At 34.5% G+C, this 24,695-nt stretch overlaps 4 protein-coding genes across 5 annotated transcripts in view; all 4 read left to right on the forward strand.

Annotated features, from left to right (window-relative positions):
• On the forward strand, positions 1-18,106 carry LOC105137443 (cell wall / vacuolar inhibitor of fructosidase 1-like). Of its 2 annotated transcripts, none has more exons than XM_011043180.1 (2): positions 1-592; positions 17,571-18,106. In XM_011043180.1, the coding sequence occupies exons 1-2, from the start codon at positions 59-61 to the stop codon at positions 17,571-17,573; spliced, it is 537 nt and encodes a 178-aa protein (XP_011041482.1). In that variant the 5' UTR covers positions 1-58; the 3' UTR covers positions 17,574-18,106. The 2 variants fall into 2 exon arrangements, with proteins under 2 accessions (XP_011041482.1, XP_011041481.1); XM_011043179.1 differs by having other exon boundaries at positions 2-595; positions 17,574-18,106.
• LOC105137442 (beta-amylase 1, chloroplastic-like) lies at positions 4,034-6,985 on the forward strand. Its single transcript, XM_011043178.1, has 4 exons — positions 4,034-4,794; positions 5,074-5,284; positions 5,650-5,760; positions 5,849-6,985. The coding sequence occupies exons 1-4, from the start codon at positions 4,163-4,165 to the stop codon at positions 6,653-6,655; spliced, it is 1,761 nt and encodes a 586-aa protein (XP_011041480.1). The 5' UTR covers positions 4,034-4,162; the 3' UTR covers positions 6,656-6,985.
• Positions 8,354-9,208, forward strand: UNE15 (Late embryogenesis abundant protein (LEA) family protein). Its single transcript, XM_011043177.1, has 3 exons — positions 8,354-8,656; positions 8,740-8,877; positions 8,996-9,208. The coding sequence occupies exons 1-3, from the start codon at positions 8,603-8,605 to the stop codon at positions 9,077-9,079; spliced, it is 276 nt and encodes a 91-aa protein (XP_011041479.1). The 5' UTR covers positions 8,354-8,602; the 3' UTR covers positions 9,080-9,208.
• Positions 15,898-24,695, forward strand: part of LOC105137440 (uncharacterized) — a 14,773-nt gene continuing 5,975 nt past the window's right edge. The window contains exons 1-9 of the mRNA XM_011043176.1: positions 15,898-16,309; positions 16,501-16,559; positions 16,755-16,836; positions 17,076-17,143; positions 18,178-18,247; positions 19,757-19,838; positions 20,147-20,211; positions 23,455-24,441; positions 24,562-24,624. Of these exons, the coding sequence (XP_011041478.1) occupies positions 15,974-16,309; positions 16,501-16,559; positions 16,755-16,836; positions 17,076-17,143; positions 18,178-18,247; positions 19,757-19,838; positions 20,147-20,211; positions 23,455-24,441; positions 24,562-24,624 (1,812 nt within the window). The 5' untranslated portion in view covers positions 15,898-15,973. The remainder of the gene's footprint in view (positions 16,310-16,500; positions 16,560-16,754; positions 16,837-17,075; positions 17,144-18,177; positions 18,248-19,756; positions 19,839-20,146; positions 20,212-23,454; positions 24,442-24,561; positions 24,625-24,695) is intronic.

The following is a 24,695-nucleotide window of genomic DNA, read 5'->3' on the forward strand; positions in this document are numbered from 1 at the left end:
TGCGTCTTCTCGGCAGAATAGCAGTCACTAGCAATCATTAGCACGACATCCTGCGGAGATGAAGAATTCTGTGTCCCTGGGTTTCTTCTTTCTTTCTCCTTTACTCTTCACCGCCACCCTTTTGCTAACAAGCCAGTGCACTATTGTCCAGTCTGCTGCCAATGATCTGATAGCACAAACATGCAAGCACACACCATACTACAGCCTCTGTGTCACTTCTCTTAAGTCTGTCCCTAAAAGCTCCGGAGCAGATGTCCAGGGGCTAGCACTCATCATGGTCGATATAGTGAGGGCTAAAGCAAGCACAGCACTGAGATTCATCAACCAGGAGCTTAAAAGGAGCCCAGGATTAAGGCGACCTTTGAGGTTTTGTGCTAGCTGCTACGATGCAATTTTAACAGCCGACATCCCGGAAGCTATTGAAGCCCTGCAAAAGGGCGACCCTAAATTTGCTGAAAATGGTACAAATGATGCCGCCATTGAAGCCACTTCTTGCGAAGACGGTTTCCACGGCAAATCTCCCCTGACCAATCTGAACAGAGTAGTGCATGACACCTCAGTGGTTGCTTCTGCCATCACCAGGCTGTTACTTTGATAGATTTTTCTTTTGCTTGTGGATTCAAATGTCTTGTAAACGAGTCCTTGGAGGCTCATTCCCAGTATTATGCCTAGTAGCAATTATAGCCTCGTTCGTATGATAAAAGAAAAGGGGATTCTATTTCATTATAAGAAATAAGCAAGTTTTTTTTTTTAATAAATAGATCTGGTTCTCAAATAATTTTCATTTCTCAATTGAGACTTTCTATTAAAATTACTTAACAGAAATCATTAAATTCTTTTTAAATGATATTTATATCACCCGAAGATACAGTTTGGAAGGAATCCAAGACCATATACGCATGAAAAGATTTAACCTGTAATTTCTTAAATTTAAAGGATAAAATTGATACAAAAACTTGTTTGGGGTAAAATTGAAACTATCTTTATAGATGGGGGCCAGTTTTAAGATTTGCCCTATATCATTTCACAAATGGGTGGGTCAATTACAAAGTATTCATACAATCACTTTTTTAAACATTCCCCTTGTATATATAATAACAAGGAAATATTTCAAGATTACAGTTGAAAATTATAAAATATTACTATAATCCAAGATATATTTTTATATTATTAATTTTCCATTGCAATATATATATATATATATATATATATATATATATATAGAACTAAGCTTCGAAGGTCATATTGTGTTTTCACCCTAACACAGAAATCTTTATCATATTACATAGGATTATGTTTGTTTTTTTTAATGCGCAATACAGTTACAAATTTAGTATTGGAATAAATAATTCTAAATTCTTTGACTTAGAGGTGTTTTTGTTATTTATTTTTTTTTGAATAGTAGAATTACTATAACAATGTTGGAGATAGAAACAATGCATCTTGTATGAGGGTTTTTGATCATTTTACATTAGTTTTGTTATATATTTGAAGGTTATTTGGAGGTATTATTAAAATAATTATATATTAAATACTATTAAAAAACCTAAACAAGCACTGATATATGGACAACTTAGATATTATTTAGATAGCGCGTATGAGGTTATTCAATCACCAAATACCACGTTCTAGACAAACATTTTGTAAATCACGGGAATATAATAGTGTAATGTATGTACCTAACACGCTATTGATTTGGTGCTAAAGGTCCTTTTTATCTTTTCCTTGAATTTCATACCACCTTGTGCAAAAATTACAAGCAGCCAACCTTTATAATTTATTTGTTTTACATTTAGTTCATATGCTTTTGATCATTATTTTTTTCTAATAAGCTATGAAATTATAAATATTTTTCAATTTAATTCATATTATTTTTCAATTTATCAATAATATTCAAATTACAATGTTTTCATTTTTAAATATATAAATAATTTATCAAATTACAAATATTTTTTAATTTCATCCCTTGTAGTTTTTTTAATCTTTTCTTTATTCTTGTAATTTCTACTTATTTTTTTTACATCATTTTTAAATTTGTTTTTCAAATTTCATCTTTATTGTGATTTTTTCTATTGAATTTCATCCTCATTATTTTCGTTATTATTTTTGGTTTTTGCAAGTTTTTTTATTGTTATTTGTTTACCAACTTCATCCTTGGCAATTATGTTAGTTGAGAATTAATTTTTTTAATTGAATCCGGGTCCAAGATTTCACGGATTGTGAGTTTTAGAAGTTATACCAGAATTAAAATGTTCACCTAGGTTTACTTGGTTTCCCTCTCTTTTTTTTTAAGGTGATTTTTTAAAAAAAAATTATCATTTTTTTTGTTTTGTTTTGTTTTGTTTTTGTGGTTAGCCTACCATTGTTTTTCAATTTCACCCCTTGATACTTTTTTAATCTCTCAATGATTCATGAAATTACAAATGTGTTTTTCAAAATTTATCTTTCTTGGTTTTTTATCTATTAAATTTTATCTCTATGTTTTTCTTTGCTCCTTTTTTCCCCTATTGCAAGCTTTTTTTAGCAATAATTTTCATCAATTTTATCTTTTAAAATTAAATTGGTTGATGATTGAGTCTTTTTATTTAATTTAGATCTAAGATTTCATGAGATGTGATTTTTAGAGATTATAAAAGATTCAGAAGGTTTGTCTGAGTATTTTTTAAAATATTTTTTTATTTTCATCCTCTTTTTATTTCTGGTTTTGATTTGTTTTTTTTTTGTTTGCCTTCTATTGAGTTGTCCTTATATAATTCTTTTTAATTTAACTCCTTGTATTTTTTTAATTTATAAATAATCTATCAAATTATAAATATTTTTAAATCTTATCTATGTTTAAATCTTTCAAATCTTGTTCTTATTATGTTGATTGCTATCTATTTTATCTATCATTTTTTTTTTTTAATCTCATCTTTCTTGCATCTTTTGTTGTTAAATTTTATCCTTGTTTTTTATAAGGTTTCTTTTTGGTTTTTTGGTATTTTGCTTTGTTTTTGTTTTTCTTGTGGTTTACCATCAATTAAGTTACCATTAGATTGTTTAATAATTTAGATTGTCCCAGGTCTGGTTTTTTCTTCATTTGTTTTATTTTTTTATTAGTTTATTTACTGGTACTGTATTTTTGTTCTTATATTATTTGAATTACTGAACTTAGAACTTGAATTTTTTTTACTCTATCATATTTTTTTACATTGATTTTTCTTTTTCCAGCCCACTTCGAAAAGCATCAAATCTAGCTACTTCTATGTTGATCTTGTAATTTAACCTTCATCGGGTGAGCTTTATTGCCATGCTCAAAATCTAGTTCTGTATCTGATTGAATTGGGTTTGTTTGTACTATCGGAGGCCCAAAGTTAGAGCTTAAGGCCTTATTCCAGGCCTATTCTTATACGCTTGGGCTGGACCCCTGCTCTCTAATGAAGGCCTTCTGCTTGTCTCCGCACCTCTCGTTATCAATCAATCATCAATCAGGGCTGCCAGATAAAGTAACGACTAACGAACGCCAAGTTTAATTACCACATAGCTGTTTGCCACGTGCCAGACACTGACAAGGATTTATCCTAACACGTGTCGCAATTAACTCCTTTCACCCACCTCCTCCTTCCACCGCTTGCCACGTGTCACAACCTTTCCTCGAGAGACATCAAAGATTCAAAATCCTTTCTTGGCCGTCAAAACAGCCACAGAAAAGTGAAAACAAAATAAAAAAAGAAAAAGACCCAAAAGACCCTATCACAAGTGTCTTAAGCGTTAAGCCTAAAAGGAAGGACACGAGCACGTGACCAATCACGTTCCTTCATGGCTCTCCCTTCCCTTATCCGCTCCTCCCCGCTTAAAAAATTATAAACCGTGTTGCCATCCAGAACTTTCACGCGCATTCGCATCCCACCGTCCATCACCACCCTTACAAGAGAAATCTTAGCCATCACCTTTCATCGCGCCTCTATTTCCGCCACGTGTCATATGGACACGTGTCGTTTCATTTACGGTACGAAAAAGGATTGACTTAAATATTATCCTTGCAGTATCTATAAATAAATTCGCCATCCCTTTACGTGGTCTTCATTTCCTACACATTCAAAATTCAACGACTCTCGTTGTAGCTGAAAAGGAAAAAGAAAAAGAAAAGGAGCTTTTTTTTTGGGGTATAGTTTGTACAGAAATGGCAATGAATATAACATTTCAGATCGGAGCTCTAGCTGGAACACCAATCCAAGCAGAATCAATAACAAGTGCAGGCACCGGCAGTGACTCCAGCGCAGCGGCTGCGTGGAAAACTCCAATCCCAAACATCCGATGCCAAATCAGAAAACAGGAAACGATAGAGCAAAAATCACAACCAACAAGCCCTTGCAGGTCTCCAATACTAAGCGGATGTAACGGCATCCGTCCAGATCTATCAGTGGCATGCCGAGCATTCGCGACAGAAACATTGGAATTTATGACATTGGATGAGAGCAAGGCAGCAGAAGAAGAGAAGATGTATAAAGAGGGGAAGACAGAGAAGGAGAAGGGAGTGCCAGTTTATGTGATGATGCCATTGGATAGTGTGACGATGGGGAACACGTTGAATAGAAAGAAAGCAATGAATGCTAGTTTGCAGGCGTTGAAGAGTGCAGGTGTGGAAGGGTTGATGGTGGATGTTTGGTGGGGATTAGTGGAGAGAGATGCGCCTGGTGTGTATAATTGGGGAGGGTATACCGAGCTGTTAGAAATGGCTAAACGACATGGTCTCAAGGTTCAAGCTGTTATGTCGTTTCATCAGTGTGGTGGCAACGTTGGAGATTCTTGCACGTATGTTTTATTTCCTTCTTTTTTACCTTACCTTTTACTTATGAGCGTGAAATACACGCGCCTCTGTTGGCCACATATGTCTAAGCTCGCGTGGGCTGTTGGCTTGGGATCGGTCAGAAAACGTGGAGTTTTCTAGATTCCTTGGCACTTGAAAAAGTACTTTTTCTTTTTTCTTTTTTCATTACCATCCGTGGAAGGTGAATGTAAAATCTGTTTTTGATAGTCCCCTAAGGTGCTTGTATTGGAAGTGTGAATTGGTTTTATAATTACTGGATGCAGGATTCCATTACCCAAATGGGCTGTGGAGGAGATTGATAAAGATCAAGACCTTGCATACACTGATCAGTGGGGAAGGAGGAATTATGAGTATATATCACTTGGATGCGATACCCTTCCAGTTCTCAAGGGGAGGACACCTGTGCAATGTTACTCTGATTTCATGCGGGCCTTTAGGGACAACTTCAAACACCTTCTTGGTGACACCATTGTGGTAATTGCTTAATCACGGCTATTTTTTTTTCAATAGTTATAAATCACGATTGTGTTAAACTGTTTTGGGTTGAATATGATTAGTTTTGATTCTGCTCCGTTACAGCTTTCATTTTTCGAGGGTAATCTGTCTCTGTTGGGTTGCATCTTTGCTTAATTATGCGTGTGGTTTGCTTTGTCATTTCCCTGCATGATAGAGCCCCTTTAGTACTCGAATAATTGATTCTAGTGGTTTGATGTCTTTGCTTGAATAATTTGTCATCAGTGGTAACGAATTGATATTGTCAACAAGTTAGAGCAAATATGTCATAAGCATGTCTTGAAAGAAGTTTGTTGTCTACATTATTTAGAATATGTTCTATTCAGGAAATCCAAGTGGGAATGGGTCCAGCAGGTGAGCTCCGCTATCCTTCATACCCGGAGCAGAATGGAACCTGGAGATTTCCAGGAATCGGAGCTTTCCAATGTTATGACAAGGTATTTACTTTCTTTTTAACTTCTTAAGGGATTAAACCACCAACTTGTAATCTTGTGAATCTTACTTGATATCTGTTACATGATGCAGTATATGTTGAGTAGCTTGAAAGCAGCAGCTGAAGCTGCTGGGAAGCCAGAATGGGGGAGTACAGGCCCTACTGATGCTGGTGAGTACAACAACTGGCCGGAAGACACCCAGTTTTTCAGAAAAGAAGGTGGTGGCTGGACCAGTCCCTACGGTGAATTCTTCCTCACTTGGTACTCTCAGATGCTCTTGGACCATGGTGAGAGAATATTGTCATCAGCAAAGGCAACCTTTGAGAATATTGGTGTAAAGATCTCAGTGAAGATTGCAGGAATTCATTGGCACTATGGAACCCGGTCTCATGCCCCAGAACTCACGGCAGGATATTATAACACAAGATTCAGAGATGGTTACCTTCCTATTGCTCGAATGTTAGCCAGGCATGGTGCTATATTCAATTTCACTTGCATAGAAATGCGTGACCATGAACAGCCACAGGATGCCCTTTGTGCCCCAGAGAGGCTTGTGAGCCAAGGGACTCTAGCAACTCGGGAAGCAGATGTCCCTCTTGCCGGGGAAAATGCACTGCCAAGATTTGATGAGTACGCGCACGAGCAAATTTTGCAAGCATCATCATTGAATATTGATGGAAGTTCAGATGATAAGGAGATGTGTGCGTTTACGTACTTGAGAATGAACCCTCACTTATTCCAGCCAGATAACTGGAGACGCTTTGTGGCATTTGTGAAGAAGATGAAGGAAGGGAAGGGTGCCGACCGGTGTTGGGAGGAGGTTGAGAGGGAAGCTGAGCATTTTGTGCATGTAAGTCGGCCTTTAGTGCAGGAGGCTGCTGTGGCTCTCATGCACTAGGATTTGGCAGACTTCTTGTAACAAGCCACAGAAACAGCAGCCCAAGTACCCTGCTTTAGCCATAGCTGCTTTTCATATGCTATGGCTATAGAAGTGCTCTTAGCACCATAGTAGTTGAGAAAGGGCTGTGAAATGTGCCTTATTGTTCTCATAATGTAGGAACTCTATGGAAACACTTAAATGTTCAATGCAAAGAATTTGTACTTTGTCCTAAACAAAATAATAACATCATGGATGTACCACTTGCTTTCCTTTATTTTGATGAAGTATCACGTCTGGATTGTAATTTTCACTCAACATGGTTAAATTATATGAGTGTTTTTGTTTTTCTGTTTTGAAATTTCTTTATTTATTTTAATTAATATTTTTAATATAATTTTAGATTATTATAATATATTGATATTAAAAATAAGTTTAAAAAAACTTAAATTTTAAATTTAGGTTAGGCAAATAACAAAAAAATTAAATTTTAAATTTAGGTTAGGCAAATAAGTAAATTGAGAAATTTTTTTAAAAAAAATTATCTTGAATTTTTTTAATAATATTCTTTTTAAATTATCTTGAATTTTTTTAATAATATTCTAATTGTATTTAGATGGATTAAGTTAACTAAGTGATATTAATTTATTTTTAAACTGATCTTAATCAAATAATTAAATAAAAAAACTTCAAAATTTATCCATTAATCCAAATTTAACAACAACAGCGAATATTTTTCTATATCCTGAACTTTTTTTTTATGTTATAATTTTTTTTATCCGACCGCTTTCCTTTTAAATCGCCACTCGGAAGATTTTTAGCCTGCCACTTACCTTCACATGATGCATGCAAGCCTCCAGGATTGCAAGGCTGGAAATTTAAGCAAAACAAAATATTTACACATATGCAAGTGAATTATTTTTCAAAAAAATTATATACTATAGAGACAATAACAATGAAAAAAAAAACACCACCAGAGCTTAGAACCATAAAAATACCAACTCAGCCTCGTATATCATAAAAAAATAATACAAATTTCAAGCTCTTGATATTGTTAAGAGGATATATAAACAAATTAATAATATATTTAATAAAACCATCGCAGGCCTAAAAACGAGATGCAGGAATATTCTAAACAAATTAAATGTTTACAAATAAAAGAATTATAAGATTTTAAATATGCATACTCTTATTATCTAATATTTCTTCGTATTTAATGCTTGATTTTCCCTTAATTTCTTGTTTATTTTTTATTATATGAGCAGATGCACTTGTAAATTGAAATTAATCAATATTTTAATACATTTTGTTTGCTTGTACGTAATTTTGTTAAGAAAAGTTGAGATATAACCAGAAATATAAAAAGTAAGGAATTACTCGTAGATAATTTGAAGTTCAAATTGGAATTATTCACGAATCCCACTTCACTCCTGCAATGAGACATGTCACAGGAACACCTTAAATTTATAAAATAAATTTAAAATTATAATAATTTTTTAATTTGAAATATATTAAAATAATATATTTTTTTTATTTTTATATTATTATATCAAATCGATTTAAAAATATAAAAAACAATTTTCAATAAAAAATATTTAATTTTTAAAAAAACATTGTTTCAAAAAAAGCATATTAGCATTTTACTATATTATACTATCCCCTCAGGGACAAATTAAGGGTGCGAAAAATGGAAGGCAGATATGAGATAACCATCCGAAGTGTGAAGATCCGTATTTCTTTCTTCATAGAGGATCATATGGATCAATTGACCGAGCAAACCAGCAGAGGCCCTCAAATTCCGCTTCAAAAGCAGGAAAACCCGCTCTAAGAGAATTATCGCCTCCTCCTCCTCTTTCCTCCGTCACTCTATATATGCACTCACTTCAAGAACAGTGAGTATACAAGCGCAGTACTGATACATTTGAATCCCAGATTAGAAAATCAAGTTTACATATTACCCAAGGAAGTATGTCTAACACGCAGCAAAGCTTCAATGCAGGCCAAACCAAGGGCAACACCCAGGTACGAAAAACACATGAAGCATGCACACAGGGAATAATATTATCAAGGTACGAATATAATTTTGTTAGTTAAATTTGGTGCAGGCTAAGGTAGAACAGTGGACTGAAACCATCCAGGATACAGCAAATGCAGCCTGTAGAGACAGTAGATCAGCTGGGGCTCCGTCAACCGGAGATTCTGCTCAACTAGAGAAGGATCAAAGTGCTGGTTTCCTGCAGCAGGTAACTATATATCTCCTCTCTTAACCCGTAAGCGTGCCTTGTACCCTTTAGGCTTTAGGGTGATTTCAAAGAAATCAATTAATTTTGTTCGCATCTATTTTTCTTCTTGTGTACGCAGACTGGAGAGCAAGTGAAGCATGTGGCCCAGGATGCAATGGACTCTGTGAAGAACACGCTTGGCATGGGTCAGAATAAGAAATGAAAGAATAACCTCTGCTATACATGGTCTGCCGATCAACCGGATTCCGACTTATTGATACGCTGCTGATGCAATAGCTCTTCTTTTTGCATGGACAAGTATAATATTATGTTCCTTTTCCATTTGTCTTGGGACCCCTCTCAGATGTAATAAAATTTATCTCTTCTTTCTTGTTTTTCCTTCAATATTTTCTTATTAAAAGTAGACATCGATGCGATAAAGCAAATGCAAGAATTGTCAGGCAGGTTGATCGTTATTTTTTAATTTAAGCTCTTCTAAGTTACTGTTTGTTTCAATAATATTTTTTTAAAAATTTATATTTTTAAAAATTAATTTTTTTAGTATTTTCAGATATTTTGATATAATAATATTAAAAATAATTTTTTAAAAATATTAATCTAATCTTTTTTGTTAAAACATACATCCAATTGATTCTAATCTCAAAATTATTCACGTGGAAAAAAATAATCAGAACAACAAAATTATTTTATTTTATCTAAATTAAAGAGATTCTAAACTAGATAGTGTGAGTTTAAAATCTGAAAAAGTATCTATAAAAAATTTTTAAATTCATCTCAATGCAAAAAAATTAATATGAAAATTTTTTATTAGATCTGTAAATTGATTCAAAAACAAAATACCTTTTATTGTCAAATAAAAATATCTTAAATGAAGAATAGTATATCACACTAAAGTTAATTTGGGCTCAATTAGATTTTTTTACATTATATCAAACTGATGTAATGAATAAAAATATATAAGGAAAATATAAAATTTTATGGATGAATTTATCATTTAAATAAATATATGGTACTCGATGACAAGTTACCATGTGTTGAGAAAACTAGAAACAAATAACCTGACACCAATCTACCTGAATGAATTCACAATTCACAAGTTTCATTTTTTTTTTTGTGCAATCAAAATTAGGATCAATAATCAACAAATATAAAGCAATAATTATATAAATCAACACCAAGATTTTTACTTGAAAAACCCAATGCGGGAAAAACTACGGGATCGTAGTCTACTTAAAACCTTCCACTGTCAATAAATAATGGATTCACAACTGTTCTTTCTTAGATTCAACTAAGGGCTACAACATAAATAACATCAAGAACAACTTATTCTTGGAATATAACAAGATTAAAGAAGAAGTATTTGAGAAAAACTCACAATACTGACAGCCCCGTTTTCTGTTAAAACGGTCAGCTTCCATACCACCAATTTTCGATCTAAACGTTCAGAATGAAGAGTAACGTATCTGGAAGCGGCTGTCAAAATCTCAACTCGATCTAATGGTGAACGAGATGGGAATTGAATAATGAAGAAAATCAATTCAGCTGTCTTAATTTCCTCTCTTTCTCCTATTTTTCTCTTTGGTAAAAATTGCTACTGCATCTACAGTACATCTATATTTAAATTAAAAGAGGTAGCTCATGACAATTAATATGGTGGTCCCACCATCACACGGTGCGAGACCACACACAATAAATCTCCCCTTCACGCACCATGTGAGGAATTCACCATACTAGCGATCAACATGCAAACTTCAATTTAGAAGGCTCTATTATGCCTGCTTTTTTTTCTCTATAAAATTCAAACTTCTCTCTTAGTAGAGGTTTGGTCATTATGTCTGACACATTGTTATCGGTATGGATCTTCTTAACAATAAATGACTTCATCTCCATAGCATCCCGAATCCATTGATATCTAACCTCAATGTGCTTTGATCGAGAGTGAAAAGTAGGATACTTACTGAGATGGATTGCACTTTAACTATCACAGTGCAACACAAAGTTCTCTTGAACTAGGCCAAGTTCATGTAAGAACTTCTTCATCCATAACAACTCTTTCACTCCTTTAGTAAGAGCAATATATTCAGTCTTTATAATGGATAATACAATATATTTTTACAATCTTCATTACCATGAGACTGCTCCCCCTGCAAACTTCATTAAGCATCCTGATGTGGACTTTCTAGAATCAACATCACCAGCCATATCTGCATCTGTGTATCCATCCAACACAGGTTTATCATTACCAAAACATAAACTGAAACTGGAAGTACCTTTGAGATACCTGAGTATCCATTTCACTGCTGACCAGTGTTCTTTACCAGGATTGGAGAGGAACCGACTAACCACACCAATTGCATGAGCTATATCTGACTTTGTGCAAACTATAACATACATCAAGCTATCAACTGCGAATACATAAGAAACCTTTTTCATCTCATCTCTTTCTTCATCACTTGAAGAACACTGCTTAAAACTTAGTTTAAAGTGGCCTGCAAGTGGAGAATAAACAGGTTTGGAGTTGTTCATATTAAATCTCTCAAGTACCTTTTGAACATATCTCTCCTAAGATAGCCAAAGTTTCTCTTTTTTCCTGTCACATGTGATCTTCATGCCAAGAATCTGTTTTGCTGGTCCTAAGTCTTTCATTACAAAAGACTTGCTCAACTCTTCCTTTAAAATTTGAATCTTCTTAGCATCATAGCTAACAATTAATATATTACATACAACAAGAGAATAATAAAGTTTTTATCTGGAAACCTTTTTATAAACACACAATGATCAGAAGTGGTCCTGTCATAACCATGATCCACCATGAAAGAATCAAACTTCATGTACCATTGTTTTGGAGTTTGCTTTAACCCATCTAGGCTCTTTTTCAACTTACAAACTAACTGCTCTTTACTTTTTGATTCAGACCCTTCAGGCTGTTCCATGCAGATCTCCTCATCTAAATCACCTGAACACCCATAGAGAAAAGCAGTTTTCACATCAAGTTATTTAACTTCAAGATTCAAACTAGCAGCTAAGCAAGCACAACTCAGATTGAAGACATCTTGACCACTAATGAAAAAATTTCTTCAAAATCAATACCCTTCTTCTGTCTAAAACCTTTCACAACCAATTTTGCCTTGTACCTTGGCTGTGAGCAATGTTCATCAATTTTCAACCTGAACACCCATTTGTTCTTGAGTGCTCTCTTACCTTTAAAAAGCTTCACTAACTCAAAAGTATGGTTTTCATACAAGGATTTTATCTCTTCTTGCATTGTTTTCAACAACTCACTTTTCTTTTCATATGACATAGCTTTATCAAAGCATTCTGGCTCTCCCCCATTAGTAACCAACACATACTCATGAGAAGAATATCTAGTAGAAAGTTGGCGAGATCTAGTTGACTTTCTCAATTGTAGCTCATCTAGAGCTTCTTGTATAATCTGTTTATGAATAACATCAATATCATCATTAGTTAATTCAGGATCACCAATTAATAGCTCAATAGAAAAACCACCATTATCATTATTTTGCAAATCTCCCCCATGATTAGCAGGCATCCAATGTAATTATGGAGTAGGTTTTGGATTTAAATTAGAAGAAATAAAAATAACAAACTCTATTTTCTCTTTCTATTCAAAGTCTTTAATGATTTGATCTTTAAAGAAGATAACATCTCTGTTTCTCACAATTTTCTTCTCCTTTGGATCCCACAACCTATAGCCAAACTCATCATTTTCAGAGCCTAAGAAAATGCATTGCTTTGTCTTGCTAACAAGCTTAGACCTTTCATCTCGAGGAACATGTACAAATGTTCTGCATCCAAACACTCTCAAGTGTGCATAAGATACATCCTTTCCTTTCCAAACTTTATCTGGAACATCAATATCAAGAGGGACTGATAGAGAAAGATTGATCAAGACAATTGCAATTTTCATTGCCTCACCCCAAAATGACTTAGGCAGCTTTGCATGAGAGAGGACACATCTACTTCTTTCAATAATGGTCCTGTTCATCCTCTCAGCCACTCCATTCTGCTGTGGAGTCTTAAAAGCTGTCTTCTACAACTTGATATCATGTTCCCTGCAATACTTTTCAAAATGACCCTTATATTCACCACTGTTGTTAGCTCGAATACATTTAAGCTTTCTACCAATTTCTCTTTCAACCCTAGCATGGAAATCCGTAAAGACATCATGTACCTAATCTTTGGATTTCAAACAAGTGACCCAAAATTTCCTGGAGTGATCATCAATAAAACTTACAAAGTACAATGCACTCCTAAGAGACTAATCAATCATAGAACAAACATTAGTATGAACTAAATCAAGAATATATGATCTTTTATGTAAAGGTGATATTTGAAAAGTAACTCTGTGTTGTTTACTAACTAAACAATGAGTACATGTGTTGAAGTTCATACCTTTTAATGGAAGGTAATTCTTCTTGGCAAGGATGCCAATGCCTTTTTCACTCAAATATCCAAGCCTTTTATGCCATATCTCAATATAGCAATCTTCAATTGCATTCACCTCCCCTTTGATTACATTGGCTTGTGACATGTAGAGACACATTTTCTTTCTTTTAGCAACAATTAAGGAATTTCTAAAGAGCTTTCATTTACCATCTCCAAAGTAATTATGATAGCCTTTTTCATCAAGAGTACCTGTAGAGATCAAGTGTAGGCGCATATCAGGCACATGCCTAACATCTTTGAGTAGCAATTTGCACATAATATTGGTTTCTAACCAAATGTCTTCAATGCCCACAACACTAGCCATCCCTTGATTTCTCATCCTACCTTGACCAAAATCACCAATACTATAGGATGAGTAAAAATCATGTTGGGGTGTAACATGGTAAGAAGCTATTGAATCTACAACCCAGATGGTATTTTGACATACAAGATTAACACAATCATCATCACAAATAATGACAACATCATTATCAAATATAACTGCAGTTCTACCATTCTTTTCATTCTTTTCTTTATCTTTTTTATCTCTTTTATACTTTCTACAATCTTTTCGCATATGCCAAAGCTTGTCACAATAATAACATTAAAAACCCTTCCTTGACTGAGATCTTCCTTTAGGTTTCCATTTGTCTTTTCTATTGCTGGATTTTCCATCTTGCTTTTCGTAAGAGAACCTGTTTGGACTTCTTCTTCAACTTTCTATAACAAGTACATGAGACTCAGAAGTGTTTGTCCCTTTTCTTCTCTTTTCTTCATTGAGGATACAATCTTTCACTATTTTCAAAGTGATCTTTCCATTTGGAGTAGAATTGTTAAATGACACCACCAAAGTCTCCCAACTGTCCGACAATAAACTCAATATGTGCTTACATCTCATTGGCTAACTCAAGATTCATCAATGACAGCTGATTCAAGAATCCTTGGAATTCATTTATATGCTCTGAAGCATTTTCACCATCTCTATACTTCAAATTTAAAAGGTCTCTAATTACAAAAATCTTGTTTTGTGCACTCTCTTTAGCAAAGGTTTCTTCCAACATCTTCCAAACTATATAGCAGTCATGTTTTTGAGAAATATGATTAATGGACTTAGAAGATACCCATTTTCTAATATAAGCAGTGTCCTTTCTATTAATCCCATTTCATTTTGCTTCATCCATCTCATCAAGCTTTTTTCCTTTACACTCAAGCGGTAAAGCCAAATCATTGCAATATAAGTGATCCTCTATCATTGTTTTTCATAGAAAATAATTGGAGGAAGTGAGCTTTATCATGCTTGAATCTTCCTTTTCCATTTTAACTGCACAAGAAATTCAATCTACACAACAAGTGCTCTGATACCACTTTGTTGGGAAAACTAAAAACAAATAATCGAATACCAATCTACCCGGATCAATTCATAATTTACAAGTTCTAACTCTTTTTTCTCTTTATGCAATCAAAATTAGGATCAACAATCAACAAATATAAAGCAATAATTATACAAATCAATACCAAGATTTTTACATGAAAAACCCGATGCGGGAAAAACCTTAGGACCGTAGTCCACTTAAAACCTTCCATTATCAACAAATAATAGGTTCACAACTATTCTTTTTTATATTCAACTAAGGGCTACAACATAAATAACATCAAGAACAACTTATTCTTGGAATACAACAAGATTAAAGAAGAAGTATTTAAGAAAAACTCACAATATTGACAGCCCTGTTTTCTATCAAAACGGACAGCTTCCACACCATCAATCTTCGATCCAAAGGTTCAGAACAAAGAGTAAAGTGTCTAGAAGCTGCTATCAAAATCTCAGGCCGATCCAATGGTGAACGAGCTAGGAATCGAAGAATGAAGACAACCAATTCAACTGTCTTAATTTCCTCTCTTTCTTCTATTTTTCTCTTCTTTCTTTGCTAGCAATTGCTACTGCATTTACAATATAACTATATTTAAATTAAAAGAGGCAGCTCATAACAATTAATGTGTTGGTTTCACCATCATATAGTGCGAGACTACACACAACACCATGATACCAGTGACAGATGTAGGGAGGTTGACAGCGACTCTACAAGAAAATTTTTTCTAATTTTTTTTATAAAATAACTAAAATTTTAATTTTTTAAAATAATTTTTTTAATTCAATCCCTCTTAATTTTTTTTCTTGCTCTGTCCTTGCATAATACTGCATATAATAAATCCATAGATGACATGTACTAATGCAATGCTGATCAATCTATTATCTTGTATTTATTATGTTTAGGGAAATTATTAAAGTAATATTTAAAATTATAATAATATTTATATTTTAAGATGTTTTTTATTTAAAAATATATTAAAATATTTTTTTATTTTTTTAAAAAAAATACCTGAATATAAAAATAAATAAATTAAAAAATTATTTTAGTGTCTGAATTGAAGTTCGCCGAAAAAACGACCGTTTGCCAGCTTGGTTCTACAATTTTCTCTTCTCGATCCTCCTCGTTCTTGCCTTGTCTAGCTATGTACACGTGTCTTCACGGTAATGCACCCAAACCAAAACAGAAAAATATCATGATGCCCCTTCCACTATCAAAATCCAAATTAACCGCCGGACCTTTTCTTTCTTTCACCGTCACTCAAAATTAGACACTGGCCAATGGCCATGGCAACTTCTCTCCACCTAAACCACGCATTTTATCACCGTTTCACTCCTACTTCGCATATGAGTAGAAATTTGAACTTTTACCGGCGGTTTTCGTCTTCATTTTCCTGGAAAGCTAGGGTTTTAACTTTGAAGAAGAAGCACTACCGAGGCACCGGACATGGAGTTTTCTCGTCGAGTATTATTAAAGCGAACAATACAAATAATACGGAGATTGACGAGGTTTCCGTTCAAGAAGAGAAAGAGAACGAGATGGAACGGCCTCCTTTTGATATCAATCTAGCTGTAGTTCTTGCTGGCTTCGCTTTCGAAGCCTACACTAGCCTTCCTGTAATTAATACTTAATTCATTTTTAATTTCAATTTTTAAGTCTTAATTGAATATAAAAGTTTCCGCAAAATCACATGAAATAAAAAAGAATTTGAAATTCAATAGGCACTCGTTTTGCTCTCTTGCTATCCAGGGTAACAAAACCAGAGTAATTTGATGTTCATTTGGTGTGTTTGTTTTGTTTTAATCAGGAAAACGTAGGGAAGCGCGAGATTGATGCTGCAGATTGTAAGACTGTGTATCTTTCAGAGTATGTGATCATCTGTTTTTAGTAATACTAGAGGCTTAAACATTCATTACTTGTTCTCTTTGTTGTTGCAGAGAAGATGCATCTTGCTATTATGTCTAGCCAGACCTTTTTTTTCTTGAAATTATTTTAGCAGCAAATAATGGAATCAACTAGAATACTATTTTTTTTCTTGAAATCTGATTGATATGTTTGCAGGTCATTTGTACGCGAGATATATGATGGCCAGTTGTTCATAAAATTGAAAAAGGGCTTTGATTTGCCAGCCATGGATCCATGGGTGCGTCGTTGAATTTATCCTTTTTGAATTGAGAAATAGGATTTATGTGCAAGTTTTTATGCTTGCCTACATGGAAAGCATCTGCAACTGGAAACACACAAGCACAGCCCTAACCAGTTGGTGTTTTCTGTTGGTTCCCCCCTCCCTTGAATTCAAGGTTTATATGTAGTAACCGACAAAGTCACATTCTGATTTTCATAAATACAGCTATACTCATCAAACTGCGGGTGTATTTCCAGGGAACAAGTGATCCTTATGTGGTTATGGAACTGGATGGTCAGGTTGTCAAAAGCAAGGTCAAATGGGGGTAAGCTATTGATATTTCCATATCTCTCTCTCATACACAAACTGAATCTTAAGGCTGAATCTTTATCCTTCTCAAAATTGTCATTATGTTGAAAATTTTATGCACTTTATAGCATATGCTTTCTTCTTTCTCCGTTCAACTAAGCAATTGGAGTTGGAGCTCCTTTGTTTAAGATCAGGCAGTAATTAGTATAAATTACAACTTTTCATAGCAGCATTCATGGGGATGTGAGATTCTAAGGGAACTGAGAATGAATGATAAATTTCATTAACTCTGCAGGAAATATTTGAAAGGAAACATTTACCTGAATTTCGTTTAATGCTCTTATTTTATTAGAAATCCTGCTCTGAAGTGTAAAGCTAGAAAATTTTTTCATATGGTGTATGCCCCATTTTCTATATTTTCTTCCAGTTTTACTTCATCTTCATGAACCCTGCTTTGTTTGCTTAAAATTGCTAGGAGTTTCAATCCAATTTGATTTTTATTTCTTTTAATGCACTTGTTTTAATTTTTGGTGTCCGGAATTTGTTGCTGAGATGAATGGGAGAGTAGTTCTAGTGTTTACTACCCCTATCTGCCATTGTTTTGAATTTTCATCAACCTCTGGTACCACTTGCATCTTGAAAATTTTTTATGCCTTACTGCATCCTGTAATCACAATCTCCTCTGGAAAAGAAACGCAGTTTACCGAGGTAAATGACAGATTGGTGTTAGCCTCACAATCCTATTGCCTTTTTTCTTCAAAAGTTTGGTCAATCCTTGATTTTTCACATTTAAATGGCTTTTTGTTCCTTACTTAATGTAGCTATGTCCTCTCCACTGGAGAAGGAACACAGAGAAATGTGGTTCTAGGTGGTACTATATTTGCTATTATGGTCTGCTAGAGTGATAGCCATTGCTTATATCGAGTTTTGTGAGGATGCTTGTGCTAGGACTGCAGAATAGTCTTATGGACTGGAAATCTTACAAGTTTGCTCTTGAACTATTAACAATTTAAAAACAATTTGATACAAGTAATCAGTCAATGATGGCAGGAAAAAGAAGCCAACTTGGAACGAGGACTTCACCGTTAACATTAAGCTGCCTCCAACCAAAAATCTTCAGGTAAATTCTTGTTCCTTCTGAATTTATAAGTTTGTTTCTCATTTGGCAGTCTGCTGGGGGCACATTTCAAGTTCCTATACCCTTTTTATCATTCTTTCTAGCTGCTGTTTTGACTTAAGTACAGAAATGAGCAAATTCCAATAGCATACTTGTCTAAAAAATTCTAATGCTTATTATAGTCACTGTGAAAGTGGGCATGGATATCCCTTACAAGTTTCTGAATTTACACAAAAAATCATCTCTAGATTCCTATAAGAAAGGAAAATATGACAATTGGAGTGGAAGGAGAGGAACAACCCAACATTTAAAGGGTCAAGCTTATGGATCAAGGACCAGTGCTTTTAAATTGAGATCTCATTTTTTACTTGTTAGTTTGTTTTTTAATTATTCGACTTATTTTTCACCTGTCTCAAATGAGAGAGTTTTCTTTATTAATTTTACGTTTTTCCCCCCTCTTCTATACTACCCATGTACCAGTGTTGCTTCCTTTCTGCTGTTTAATAATTATATTTTAGTTATTGAAAGAAATCTGTCCTTTAGTAATTCTCATTCATTCTAAATCTAAAATCTTTGACCATTTATTGTCCCTAACTAAAAGTTAATGCTTCCAGTACTACAATTTATATTACTGGCACCTCAACTTTTTTTTGCAGTTAAATACTAATCTCTACCATCTATACATCTACATAGTTTGAAGAAATGGCTCTACAACGTGTCTGATATCTCTTAAACTAATTTTCTCTTCTGTGTGAATGTAAAGACTGGCTTCTAGATCTAGGATGTACTTCACATTGTATTGTTGTGGATGTGAGGCCTGTTACTTGTTCAGGATGGCTTAGAAAGGATTGCTGTATTCAAAGCGCAATCATCTTCGGGGAAACATTCTCTGTATAATTGACACAGTTATAATTAGTTAGAAAGTATATGGTATCATTGTTTAAATTTTGCCCAAATGGTCAGGTGCATGCAGTATTGAATGGGTTCTCCTTTTGCTTATATAGTTAATGTTCTCCAGTGGCTTTCATCACTCACCAGAGGGCTTAAAGGTGCCTGTACATTTGTTGCCCTTCCAGCCAATTATGACTTGGCATTGAACTTTAAATTTACCTTCTCACGTACATCTATCAACATGCCTTACAGTCATAATCATGCTGGACTAACCAGACTGGATCATCCTTGTTTGGGGTATTCTTTTTAAATAACTGGTTTGCTGGATCTCTTTGTTCCAGTAGGGTATGCTATTAAGGATTGTGCCTTATGATTAATTATCTCCATTAATTATCATACCTTATTCCTGTTTTTAGTCTGCTACCTCCACTACTAGTTTGGTATTAATGACATTTTTGGTGATGATTTTGTTCAAACCAATTAGGACTGAAGTATCTTGTGCAATACAAGTACATGATCCGAGGCATACAATTGAAGGATGTGCTCAGCATAGGAAGTTGTCATTTTTATATTTAGTTGCAACTCACAAGTAATTCTTTGGAGTGTGTTTTTGAGCTTCAGATTGCAGCTTGGGATGCAAACCTTGTAACTCCACACAAGCGCATGGGGAACACAAGCATTGGTCTGGAAAGCCTCTGTGACGGTGAGGATTCAATAAAACTTGTGCATGCACTGAACTGTTTGGGAAAAGGTGTCAGGCTTTTCATTATACTTGGATCGGTGATTTTCTGCAAGTAAAATTTTAATAATAATTAGAATGACTTTTTTGTTGTTAGATTGATGATTGCACTTACTAAAAGGTATTTCATTGCATGAAGTGAAGTGTGCTAGTTTAATTCCATAAGTACAAGTTCATTCGATGTGTATGAAAGCAGTAAGCAGATGAAGTTTGGATATATGGATTGCATACCTTTTTCTACAAAAATTATTAAATGGCGTGTGCCTGTCCAGGAAATTTGCATGAGGTGGTGGTTGAACTGGAAGGGATGGGTGGTGGCGGAAAGTTGCAGTTGGAGGTAAGTTCTTGCAGTGAAAGAAAATTTTAAGTGCGGTTTAAATCTTCAAGGAATTGTATGAAATTCCCCCCTGTTGAGTCTGTCATTTGTCTTCCACCTTGACATGGCTGGCTCATCAAGCTTTGGTTTAAATTTAAGACAATTAGCAGTGGAAAAATTCATGCAGGCATGACAACTTATTTCACCTAATACTGATGTTATTGGGAAATTTAACATGTTTTTAGTATTTTTAAAAAATAATAGGATTATCGCATAACTTATTTGGTTTGTGGCTGCATGTAAGAGTTCCAGTGTCCTTATGAAAGGAACTCCTGGAAATATGCATCTTTGGGTCCCAGGCGTTGCTTTTTAGTCAATGAGTTATGAGACTGGTGGTCTTTAGTTCTAAACATATCAGCTTTTCACATCCTAAACATTTTGATCTGGCTCAAACAACTATCAGCTTATTGATGCACTGAGTCTGATGACATCAGTGTGCTCAACTATACTAAATTTTAAAGCATCACTTCTGGAATCACGTTCTGAATTTGAATTTCAATGCGGAAGTGCCAAGAGAATTGGGATAGAAATATTTTCCCTTTTTTCAGAGTTTGTTCATGTTGCCATCTACCATTGCATCTTTGTTTGATGGGAATTTCCCTAACATGGGTCAATGCAAGGAAGTTTTTGAATATCTAAGCCAAAAGACTCTGTATGATGTTTTTCAGTTAATTGGGTATTGAAAATGGATTTTACTTATCCGACATCATGAAGGACTATGATTATAGTGATTTAAGCTCATGTCCAAACATGGGACCAACATAAGAATCATCATGGAATTTTTCAATAGGCTGGAGTACTTTAGCCTCCTTTCAGCTATATTATACATGAACTGCACTTCAATGTGTATTATGTGGGAAAAAAATGCTTTTATATTGCTGCTTGATATATCATAAAAACACAATTCTTTGGAATCTGCATGCTCTTAAGAGTATAAAACACCTCTTCCTGCTGCTAATTTTTTTTTCTTTCATATTTCTTCCTCTTTTGACTTTGATAATACCATTTCTTATTTAATGCATGGTGTTTCAACGTGGATAAAGGAGTGTCTACCTTAAAAGTGTACAACCATTCTATGTGATGCTAGGAGGTCCACCAAGTTCAGGGTAATAATGCTGCCTGTTTTGTTTCATTTCCCATTAAGTTTACATTTTATTTTTTACTTTTCTTTCTTTCGATTTATAATTTCTGTCTGGGTGTTGCCATTTGGTTAAAATGTCATCTCTTGTTCTCCTTCAAGTTGTTCTTTGATTTCCATCCTATCGTTACATCGTATGTCTGGGACCTTAGCTAATTTATTCACCTGATAATTTTGCAGAAAATATGTCAAACATGATAGGAAGGCATTGGAATAGATGAGGTCCTTAAAAAGGAAATAAAGTCCTTAAAGGGGAAAAAGAAAAACAATGTACGGCAAAAGGGCACTAACTAAATCGACGTTTGGTTAAACAGTGGAGGTAAATCCTTCGGATGAAGGCATATTGAACAAACAGGCATTTCTGGGTTGCAAGTTTCTCTGAAATCTAATGTTCGACGAGTGCCGTTGATATGACCACTGTTGTGTTTTTTTTTTCCTCAACTCAGTTTTATGGAAGATGGATTTAATGAGAAGTTAATCAGTGTGAAGGTTGTTGCAAGCTTAAAAAAGGCCTTATGGATTGTGAGCAATATCTGCAAGCTTGGTCGTAAAGGTCTAGAAAGAGTATAATAGAAGGTATCGTAGACATTAAAAAATGGAAGAGTGAAAACAGTATAACAAGAGTAAAGACTGATGCTCTTTGAAATGATGTGTTGTTAGACTTGGGTTGGTTTTGTTATTAATCCTTGCTGGCTTTTCCCATCAAGTCTTGGTAAACCAATGGGTTTATGTACACCAAAGTCCCAAATTGTATTAACATTCCAGTCTTTCAGCATTTATTTTGTGTGGGTAATGGTTTATGTTTGCTCATGCTGTGTTCTGTAATTGATCAGATTTTGTGTGGTCAAAACCTAGTCAACTGAAAATGGCTCCATGTGGTAGCTGGGTATCAACACACTCATGTTTGTTAATCTTGATGCTCTTGGTAGGTTAGACCAGTAATATCATGATTTGGCCTGTTATAGTTTCTTAAATTAGAGTGTCTTGCAACATAACTTCTCAATCTTTTTTTGAGGCATTAAATCACTGTTTAAGCTATTTCTTTGAATCAAGTATACAGGATTGTCCCACATGCATTTGAGAGGCTTTTAAACTTTCTTTCAGTGAATCTTTTGGTTGACATAGATATATGGATCATTACTTCGGGTAAGGTGTTGGTTTCTCTTTGAGCAACTAGGACAGCTCAAATAAAGTCTGCATAATTTGCAAATGCAAGATTTTTGTTGAACTTCTCTTTCTTTTTTCTTAATCACTGGAGGTTCTTGGCATGTCACTTTTCTTCCAAGATTTTTTTTTTTATGGATTTAATGCATTGGTATATTTGGGGATATTCTTTACTGCAAGGCCTGCTTTCTGCATGTAATTCTAGTAATTGATGGTTATTGCTGATGCAGACTGCCAGTCACTTGTATAATGACGATGCAGTTCAACTGTCACTAGAAAGAAACTTTTAGTCAACTAGTTTAATAGTGAAATACTTCATTGTATTCAATGTTGTAATGTGGTACTCAAGATAGTTGTTACGTATCGCAATATGTTGATTTCTTCTTTGTATATTTTCTTGGGTTTTGCTGTGAGACAATTTCCAATATATTTGGAGTTGGGTTAGCAGCTCGCATCTTTTTCCCATTCTTGCTTGTTCTTCTTTTGTTTCTCTTCTTTTTTTAGTTTTCCATTTTAAAATCCAAATCTTGAAAGAATTTCTTGAGTCACAGAAACATTGTTGACAGTTCTGCAATAAATAAATAAACAAAACAAATGAAACAGTCAGGTAGCTTTTCTGTACTGTTTCTCCTTATTGGCAGCCTATCATTGGTTATTAAGGTTGGTTAATAAACAAAACAAATGAAACATTGTTGACGTAGATTAATGCTTTTAAGTCGTGTCAAGACTTCTCTCCTGTACCAAAATTTCTCAGGTTTAAGTCAATAAAATTCCTTTTCTTCTTGTTTTTTCTTGAGCTTTATAGTTGCACTTGTTAATGTGTATTCCATCTACTGCCAAGATGGACTTTTTGGTTGTTGTTGAATTTGTACCCCTTACGCTTGCTACTTGTAAGGTTTCAGGTTAAATACAAAACTTTTGATGAAATTGATGAAGAAAAAAGGCCATGGAGGCTCCCCTTTGTGTCAGATTTTCTTCGCAAAAATGGTTTTGAATCAGCTCTAAAAATGGTTGTTGGCTCAGAAACCATGCCAGCACGTCAGTTTGTAGAATATGCTTTTGGACAGTTGAAGTCATTTAATGTTCCATATGTTTGGACGGATCAAGTTTCAAACAGTAAGGACTTGGGTGCAGCAAATTCTAACTACTCTGTTGTGTCGGACATGCCTTTGCCTTCAGAAACAAAGAGTAGCACAGAAGTCCCTGTGTGTGACACGAACCGTGATGGAGACAGTAACTTAGTATTATCCCAAGGTGATAATGACTGCTTACGTAATTTGGGTGCCACAGAAGCTGGGGAAGCTATGCAATCAGATAAACAATTTTGGAAGAACTTTGCTGATGTTATCAGCCAAACTGTTGCTCAGAAACTTGGTTTCTCTGTTTCTCTGGAATTAAAGTGGGATGAATTTGACTTATTGAACAGAATTGGTTTGCAGTCACAAAAGATTGCCGAAGCGGGTTATGTTGAGTCAGGGCTTGCAACTCCAGAGGGTCAGAAGGTGGACAGTGATAAAGCAAGTGCCCCACTTACCATAAGCAAGATTCAATCTTCACTTCCAGAAATAAAGAAGGTGACACAGGATTTGTTAAGGCAAACTGATTCTGTTCTGGGAGCATGGATGGTTTTGACTACTGCTGTTTCTAAATTAAATAAGGAAGAAAATGTTTCAGGAAAGAGCTCTTCTGATAGTGAGAAGCTAATTAGCTCTTCGAATGGAACTGCATTGGAAGACAAGAAATCTGAGGAAATGAGAGTGCTCTTTTCTACTGCTGAAAGTGCTATGGAGGCTTGGGCAATGCTTGCTACTTCACTGGGCCATTCAAGTTTTATCAAGTCTGAATTTGAGAAGATATGCTTTCTAGACAATTCATCCACAGATACACAGGTGATATTTTTATATTGTTGATACAAGTCATCTTCTTTGTGATAATCTTGTGATTCATTATTTGTGATGAAACACCATATGGTTACATTTCATTTATCACTAAGTTGTTGGAAAGTGCAGGTGGCAATTTGGCGTGACAATGCAAGGAAAAGATTAGTTGTTGCTTTCAGGGGCACAGAACAAGTATGTTAAATTTAATACTTCTCTAAGTGCTGTTGGGTCATCTAGCTTTCTATTTAAATTGCTTATTTTTG

The sequence above is a fragment of the Populus euphratica genome, unplaced genomic scaffold (assembly GCF_000495115.2).
Source record: "Populus euphratica unplaced genomic scaffold, PopEup_1.0 scaffold81.1, whole genome shotgun sequence".
NCBI lineage: Eukaryota > Viridiplantae > Streptophyta > Magnoliopsida > Malpighiales > Salicaceae > Populus > Populus euphratica.